A 9,074-nucleotide genomic window follows, 5' to 3' on the forward strand; every position below is an offset into this window, starting at 1 on the left:
CCCCATCGGCCCGTGTAATACCACCCTAAGACTATGATCACAAATAATTTTTTAATTTGCTTTTTGACTCACAAATAACTGAAAAAAGCTTCCAAAGGTAAAAAAGGACAATAAAAAACTGCTGGTTTTGTTTTTGGTCAAAACCAGAAGTAGAATCTGCACAAAAGAAAAAAAGTATAATAGAGAGGACTCACTCCTAGTTGTGGCTTACAAATACTGCTACAAAATACTGACCCAAATAGCACAGCCTTTAAAGGGGTATTCCCCCAAAATTATTTTTGCATTAATACGCTGCCCACCGGTATCTTTCCATCTTTCCAATATAAAGTTATTATGGATTCTGTACAGTTTTGCTGTTATCTAGATGCATTTACCCCCACCGAATGCATAGAATCATCAGATCTCAGTCCACTCTGACACGGCTTCCTGCTCCTGGCCCGCACCCTACGAGACGGCATCACGTGTCCTCAGTTTCCTCAATGGGCCGGGCTAGAGCTTCTAACCCTGCCCATTGAAGTGATAGAGGACAGTGACAGCTGCTGCTGCAGATCACCGTCTCCCCCTGTGAAAGCAGCCCCCCACCCCCGGAACTTACCTGGCACCACAATCCAGCAAACCCACCCTACACCCCCCACCACCACTGCTCCTCTCCCGCATCGGTCCTCAGAACAATCATCCCCGACACCACGGCACTTGTCTCCCCCCCCCCCCCCCCCCCCGAACTCACCCGGCTGCCAGCGACATCCCCCACCCCCGGAGCTCTCACGGCAAGTGAGACGGCTGGCAGCCCCCCCCCCAAACTTATCCGGAATTCACCCGGGAACTGCGAACTCACCCGGCCGCCAGAGGCACAGCCCCCCGCCAGAGCTCACCCGGCAAGTGAGACCGCGGCCAGCGGCAGCTCTAGGTGACACGGCCGGCCCCCACACCCCGGAGCTCACCCGGAAAGTGACACGGCCGCCAGCCGCAGCACCAGATGACACGGCCGCCCCCCCCACCCCGGAGCTCACCTGGCTGGCAGCGGTAGCGCCTCCCCCCCCCGAACTGTCCCGGCTGCCAGCTGCATCACCCCACCCCCGGAGCTCACACGGCAGGTGACCGGGCCGGCACCCCACTCTCGGAACCTAACCGGGTGGCAGCGGCAACCCCCCCGAGCTCACCCAGTAAGTAAGATGCCTGGCACAACTCCCCCCCCCCCACCCCCGAAGTCACCCGGCAACTCACCCGGCCTCCTGCGGCACTCCACCTCCGGAAGTGATCTGCCCACCGGCTTCCGCTCCTCTACCGCACCCGGCCGCATCGCCACATCAGTTCCCCCCAGAGTCCACCGCCAACCACCATGCCTGCCGCGTCCCGGCCGACCTCTGTGATCCTGCTATCCATCTATATCTGAAACCTGATATATTGTGATGTGGATGGATAGCAGCTTGCTGGGACCTGTAGTTCTACACAATATATCAGGTCACAGAACTTCTGTAGAACTACAGGTCCCAGCAAGCTGCTATCCATCCACATCACAGTATATCAGGTCACACAGTTTCTGATTTGGACTAATGGAAGCTTGCTGAGACCTGTAGTTCTACACAATATATCAGGTCACACAGTTTCTGATTTGGATGGATAGCAGCTTGCTGAGACCTGTAGTTCTACAGAAGTTCTGTGACCTGATATATTGTGTAGAACTATGTGCTATCCATCCACATCACAATATTTCAGGTCACAGAGCTTCTGTAGAACTACAGGTCCCAGCAAGCAGCGAGAAGCACTGCATGATGGGAAATGTAGTTTCCTGGCCAGCGCCATATTGGATATAGACGGCTTTTATAGAAAAAACTTTTTCTCGGGAACGGCAGCAGCTTAAAAGGCGGGAGACGGCTCAAAATACTCAAGGGGACTTGGTGAGTAAGACCAGCTAGGTTTGGGGGCATTTAATTTTTTTAGCTCTTGGGGGGAATACCCCTTTAACCCTTAGGCGACCCTGGACGTACCCGTACGTCCAGGGCCGCCTCCCCGCATTCAGAGCGGGGCCGCGCGGTGGCTGCGCTCACATCCTGGTGCCGCATGTAGCCCGGGATCGCGGCTATTAGCAGGCATGGTGTGATCGCCGTGCCCGCTAATCAGGTAATCGGAGGCAGCTGTCAAAGATGACAGCTGCCTCCGATTACCGGCTGCAGCACTTCCCTGGTGCCTAGTGGGTGAGACGTTGTCCCGGAGGAGTGATCTCTATACCTGATGCCGGCCGGGGACCTCTCCCAAGATGCCGCCGTCCCCGGCTCAGCACTCGTATGTTTTCGGCTGCAGCAGGAGGGCTTCTAGTATATGTGTAAAAGTAAAAATAAAAAGTGATGTTATAAGTAAATAGCCCCCTCCCCTAATAAAAGTCAGAATCACCCCCCTTTTCCTATGTTATAAATAAAAATAAACAAATAAATAAATAAACATGTTTGCTATCGCCGCGTCCGTAATCGCCCGAACTATTAATTAATCACATTCCTGATCTCGCACACTAAATGGCGCAAGCGCAAAAAAATCCCAATGTGCAGAATTGTGCATTTTTAGTCGCATCAAATCCAGAAAAAATGTAATAAAAAGCGATCAAAAAGTCGCATATGCGCAATCAAGGTACCGATAGAAAGAACACATCATGGCGCAAAAAATTACACCTGACACAGCCCCATAGACCAAAGGATAAAAGCGCTATAAGCCTGGGAATGGAGTGATTTTAAGGAACATATATTTGTTAACAATGGTTTGAATTTTTTACAGGCCATGAGATACAATAAAAGTTATACATGTTACATATCGTTTTAATCGTAACGACTCCTCTATTATCCTAGAGGAAGACATAGGTTAGCGTGTTCTCTGGGGTCCTTTGTCTATATTGGGTATACTGGATGTATACTAATATTTTTATCTTTTTGTTTTATTTTAGATTTTAGTCCTGCTTGTTTAGGAAGGTAACCAGTGGAACATGAAGAAGCAGATGCAGCCATTGAATACCAACTTCAGATATACTTAACAAAAAAATTTTTTTTTTTTTTTTTTTTTTTGAAAAGACCTTTTATAACCATTTTTTACTTAGTTTTTGGATCATGTGTATTAACTTTGGTAGTATTACAGATTTATTCACTTGATCATGTATATAGTTTATTCATTGACCCACTTGATCAGGTATCACGTATTGACTAGCTATTTTTCATTAGTTACACACATTCAGCATTATATTTGATTCATATTTGCACACTGGGTATTATTTACTTTATTATTCCTTAACATATTTAATTTTTTATATATCAGTCAATACTAATCATGTATTATATTTACTATTTTTCACTTGACACTATTCACTTTGGCATTGTACACACATGCGTTTTTTGTTTTTTTTTGTGGTTTTGATTTTTTTGATTTTGCACCACATTGGCATACTTATATTACTTATTAGTTTGCTGTTGTTTCATCCCACTGTATATCACAGTAGTCATTTTTGCACTTGTACGTTACGTACACACTTCTAATGAAATAAACATAATTTTTGTATATTTTGTAAATATTGTTTGGGGTGGTATAATTATCATTATATATTTATTCATTAATTTCTTATTTCACTTGATCATGTATATAGTTTTATCTATTTGACCCACTCGTATTATTCACTTGCACACATTATTATATTATTACGAGACATTTTTCCAATTGAGTATTGATTTATGCATTGTATTTTGTGAATTTAGCGAGGTGATAATGGTTATATAGGGTCTCACCGTGATTCAGATGTTAGTTGATGCAATTATGAGTTGTTGCACACGCATATACTTAGCTATGCAGCAGAGCGCTTCCAAATGACAGGGAAATGTACACTGGGAGACGCCGTAACTCTATCTGTGAGCGTGCTGAGTGTCATGGCAACGTGACCACAGACGTCAGGGTCTCCGCCCTCTGGGGGAGCGTCTGGCGTCAGGACGCCGCGCGGTGACGTCAGTCCACGTGAACGGAAGAGGGAGGCGTCTAGATACCGGGAAACCACATAAAAGCGGCAGGTTTAGAAGGACTAGCACACCTCCGTGAACAAGCTAATCGCGAAACGTGCGTTGGAGGCGGTACAGCACGCGCATTACATCAGGTACAGTCAGTGGGACTTGGGGGGATACATTCCTTATTGTTTGGAACGGCTCTTGAGCACACTTAGACAAATTGGTTATGCTGCGAGTTGTAGTCCTTCCATAGACTACTTGCACTTTATACTTTACATACTTAAATTATATGTGATTGAGTGTATCATGTTTATAGATTAATGACTTTACCTCTATGTGCATACTTTCCCACCTTGTGATCAATTTTAATATATTTTATTGATTGTATTTTTTGGTTGTTAATAAAGTTATTTTGATTTGTGATACTAAGAATTTTTGCCTCTTTTTGGTAGGAAGTAATATGTTCGGCCTGAGGCGGGCTAGGGTTGTTTTGTAGGAGTTGACTTGAGGAACATATATAACAAGTCAGTTTTACCCCAGGGCGAACGGCATAAAAACACAAACCCCCCAAATAAAAGAAATGTGTGTTTTTTTTTTTAATTTCACCACACTTTGAATTTTTTTCTGGTTTCACAGTGTACTTTATGCATAAATTCAGCCTGTCATTGCAAAGTACAATTAGTAACACAAAAAATAAGGGCTCATGTGGGTTTCTAGGTGAAAAAATGCAAGTGCTATGGCCTTTTAAACACAAGGAGGAAAAAACGAAAATGCAAAAATTTAAATCGGCCGGGTCGTCTAAGGGTTAAACAGCTATTCGTTATATAAACAATGCCCTATTATCGGATATAATACTGAACAAATACCATGAAATGGATAGATAGTAAATTGAGAGTGAATTGCATTTTAGACTATATTCCCACTATGTATAAACAATGGTTGTTGTTTCAAATGAAAAACCGCATTGAAGTCCATGAACAATGACTGCCGTAGCCATGGTGTTCTAGTCAGTGGATAGAAAGTAGTCTACTAATGACTTCATTCGGTCTGTTTCCCAAATGTATACTTTTCTTTTGCAGGATTCAAGAGCGTGGTCTTCTGCACTTGGAAACAGACCAAATGATAGATATTTATAGACTTTGTAGAGCGCCATAACCTTACTTCAAGTTACAAAAAAAAAAAGATTTGTCCAGAAAGAAATGCTGCACAGTACTAAGAAAAAGAACATCTTTACACTGCAATCTACAAATGCATGAAATTTTAGCCAACATAGGTCACATAACATAGGTTCACATAAATTAATATTCCCTGTAAGGCTATGTTCACACATAGTATTTCCATCAGTCTTTTGGTCAGTATTTTTTTCAACCAAAACCAAAACTGGGACTGACAGGGCAAAATTATAATGGAAACATTTGCACAGTTTTTTGTTTTTTTTACCTTCACCTGGTTTTGGTTGAGAAAAGACTGACGGAAATACTAAGTGTACTACAAAAAAAAAGTTTATTTGTATCTTTATAAAAAAAAAGTTGTATTAGTTGTATGAATTCAATACTGTACCTAATAAAATCCTGAAACCTCCTATGCCATCCAGATTAAATTCCTTATATTCATTCTTCAGGAGTATTACAGCTTTCCATATGGCCGATATAACACTTCGTACAGCCGTCATATTATTTGTTGTACAAGGAGTAAACAGCGCTAAAGAAACAAGCAAAAGCAGTATCCGCATTGTCAACTGGGACGAACGAGAGCTCCTGCCTTACACAAATAGTAGTGTTAAGAGTCTCTTCAGCTTGTTTAATAGCTCGAGATCTGTTTGCTGGGTGCAGCTAAACTTATGTTCCAGTTGTGGGAGGGATCTCTGTAATGGCCTATTAACCTTTTATTACAGAGAAAAGATGCACAGGAATCAACGTACGCGCTCTAGTGCAAACCTAAAGTCATCTCCATAACATCAATATTATTGTGTGAAAAATAACATAATTATTGGGTCTAAGGTTCCGTTTACACACACAGATTATCTGACAGATATCTGCCAGATTTTTGCAGCCAAAGCCAGGAATGGATTTGAAAAAAAAGAGAAATCTCAGTCTTTCCTTAATGACCTGTTTCCTGTGTATTGGCCATTCCTGGCTTTGGCTGCAAAAATCTGGCAGATATCTGTCAGATAATCTGTGTGTGTAAACGGACCCTAAGGTCAGAACAGGTGGATTACATGTATCAGTTAATCATGTATTAACCATATGTCTTGGCATTTGCACTTTTCTGTTTTTGCGTCTGTATTTCAGCTATGGCAGCCTGCATCTGCACAGTGTGACTAGTGTTATTGGATGTGCTAGCCATTTTTTTGTTTGTCTGTGTTAGGCTAGGTTCACACAGTGTTTTTTCAGTCAATTTTTTTCATCCATTTATGCAAATGTTTTGCTCCTACATTTTTTGTCTTTCCTTTTTGTTTTTCATATATTGGTATCCTGAGAATTATCTCAGATTAAGTGGACTATGCCAATGACCAGCAACAAGGGGTGTGGGGGTGTTTTTATTTAAATAAGAAATAGTTTTTAATTGTGTCTTGTCTTCTTTTCTTTAAAAAGACTGGGGCTTAGTGTAAGCTGGTAAAATGACTAACCCTAACCGTCCCCTATTATTACCCCAGTACCCACTGCTACAGGGGTATTGAGAAGAGTCATGTAACAAACATACCAGATTGTAAAAAAATGGTGCTCCTGGAGTGGACGATGGCAGGCTGGTATTAGGTTGGGGTGAGCCAAAATAAGATGCCCTTCCCACCCTGGTACTACAAGGCTGCTGCGGTTTGGTTTTTTACTTGGCAGGTTATGGGAAACCCAACACTCTTATTAAAAGAAAAAATATTTATTAGAAAAAAAAAAGAAGTGTGTAGGGTTCCCCTCTTTACCATAACATACCAGCAAGGAAGGGAGTTAAGTCATGCGCTTTCTAGCTTGGAGGGATGCAGTGGGGGAGGCATACTAAGTTTCACGTGTGCCGGGCTCCTGAAATGTCCGCTCAGCCAATCAGCGGCTGAGGCAGGACACAGCCTTAGCTGCTAATTGGCTCAACGACCCGACACACAGCAAACTCAGGGTGCTGTGTCTGATGCCTACCTCAGCAGGGAAAGGGTAATTTAACCTCTCCCTTTCTGGCATGGGTGTGTTCGGATTGGCATTGGTAACCGATCATGGATTTCAGCGATGAAGTATGTGTTAAGGTTCCAACACCGACCCAAAAACACCAAAGTGGCACAAAACACACGTAAACACAAAAACGCCACAATCAGCATTGGCTGTTTTTCTGGGGGGATTTGTAGACACCACAAAAACGCCAATAAAAAAAACTGTGCGAGTCAGAAATCAGTAACCCTAAATCCTTCTCTTCTGAAGTCTTTACTAACATTGAACTGTCTATATGATACTCAGAGGATTCCTTCTCCCAAATTGCATTATTTTACATTTGGAAACGTTGAACTGCAGTTTCCATTGTTTGGACCACTTAACTAGCAAAGCTAAATAATTTTTCATATTAGTGACACCTGCAGGAATATTGACTCTATTGCACACTTTTATGTCATCATTAAATAGAAAACGTTCTCCTATGTCACTTCCAAATATATTATTGAGCTGCTTGGGCCAGGAGTGATTGGGCCAGAGCCCCTAATTCCAACCACAAACACCCGACAACAAAACATGCTGACTGGCAGGAGACCTGCCGGTAACCAAAGCAAAACAAAGCTTAACTCTAAAGTTGCCAAAAAGATGTCAGCTGGTGGAAACGTATTGGGATGATGAGACAGTGAACTAAGGGCCAGTGACTGGCTGAGGGGCCTGTCAGCTCAGACAGGCCACTCTGAAGCTGCAGTGCGCAGGGCCAGGATGTATACAGGGCGCAGGAGGAGACCAGGTAAAGTATTAACTGTTTGGGCAAGGACTGCATGGACATTGCTAACTATGACCGTGCAGCACTTGCTAAACGATTATTGGGCCGTGTAATAGGCCCAGTAAACGATCACCAATCTAGCAGATCAGGGCTACATTGATCGGGCCTTCATCGGCCCGTGTAATAGGACCCTAAAGAGATAGAATAGGGCCGTGTTCAGACAAAGGCAAAATGAAACACATAATAAGCACCATTTATTGCCAGAAACACAGTCTTGGTTGGACATTATGCACCAAGGTCTCAACAGGAGCGTTTATAACACCTGCCTTTGCTCAAAATTATGTCCGTTTTTTGCTTTTATTTTACTGTGTGAACATAGGTTTACTTTACTGTGTGTGAACATAGCCTAAAATGTGAACAAGTATTATGACTCTGCACTAAATTTTTATGATGCTACATAAAAATGTAGTTGTGGTTTTAAAAAGTTTTGCAAATGTTAAAAAAAAAATCAGTGGTGCTAGTGGTATCTATTATGTAACAGATTAGACTGTTAATTGTAAACCAAAAGTTGTTATTATGCTTTTAATCCTGTTTGTAATATGTGGGCCGTTGTTATCAATAAGAATTTTTTGTTTGAAGATCCTAAAAATTTGTTGTTTGAAGGCCCGTTTCAGATGAGCCTCATGGAGGTTTTACACAGAGCGATAATTCGCCCGATCGCACGATTAACGATTTTGAATGAACAATGTTTTTTTTTGTAACGATCAGCGTTTAAAGCCTATCTCACACATAGGTGAAATCGTTGAAAGAATGTTTACATGGAACGATCTGCGAATTTTTTTGGGAACGATCAACGACGATTTGGGAACACGTTGAAAGATCAAAATGAACGATTTCTTGCTCGTAGCTTGATCGTTTGCTGCGTTTACACGTACGATTATCGTTTAAATTCGATCGTTATCGTGTAAATTCGTTCCATGTAAAACCACAGATACATATTACACATGGAAGTCTAAGACCATAAGTCTAATGACAAAAACGAAAAGCTTTTTAATATGGGTCAATAAATTTGCGTTGAACTGGATTTTGTGTCTATAATATGGATGCAAAAAATACATCTGTATAACAATCATGTGGGGCTGGTCCTTACCTGAATAGATGAGGTTCAGCTGCAGTGGCAAATTGGAAACTCTTGCTCTGTTTAGCATT

General features: G+C 42.3%; 1 protein-coding gene across 2 annotated transcripts in view; it reads right to left on the reverse strand.

The window, feature by feature from the left end:
• The window catches only part of C9H16orf89 (chromosome 9 C16orf89 homolog), a 52,852-nt gene extending 43,778 nt beyond the window's left edge, over positions 1–9,074 (reverse strand). For both annotated transcript variants that reach the window (XM_069985395.1, XM_069985394.1), the window contains exons 1-2: positions 9,016–9,074; positions 5,532–5,672 (exon numbers count right to left, since the gene is read on the reverse strand). In XM_069985395.1, the coding sequence (XP_069841496.1) occupies positions 5,532–5,672; positions 9,016–9,073 (199 nt within the window). In that variant the 5' untranslated portion in view covers position 9,074. The remainder of the gene's footprint in view (positions 1–5,531; positions 5,673–9,015) is intronic.

Source organism: Dendropsophus ebraccatus, chromosome 9, assembly GCF_027789765.1.
Source record: "Dendropsophus ebraccatus isolate aDenEbr1 chromosome 9, aDenEbr1.pat, whole genome shotgun sequence".
NCBI lineage: Eukaryota > Metazoa > Chordata > Amphibia > Anura > Hylidae > Dendropsophus > Dendropsophus ebraccatus.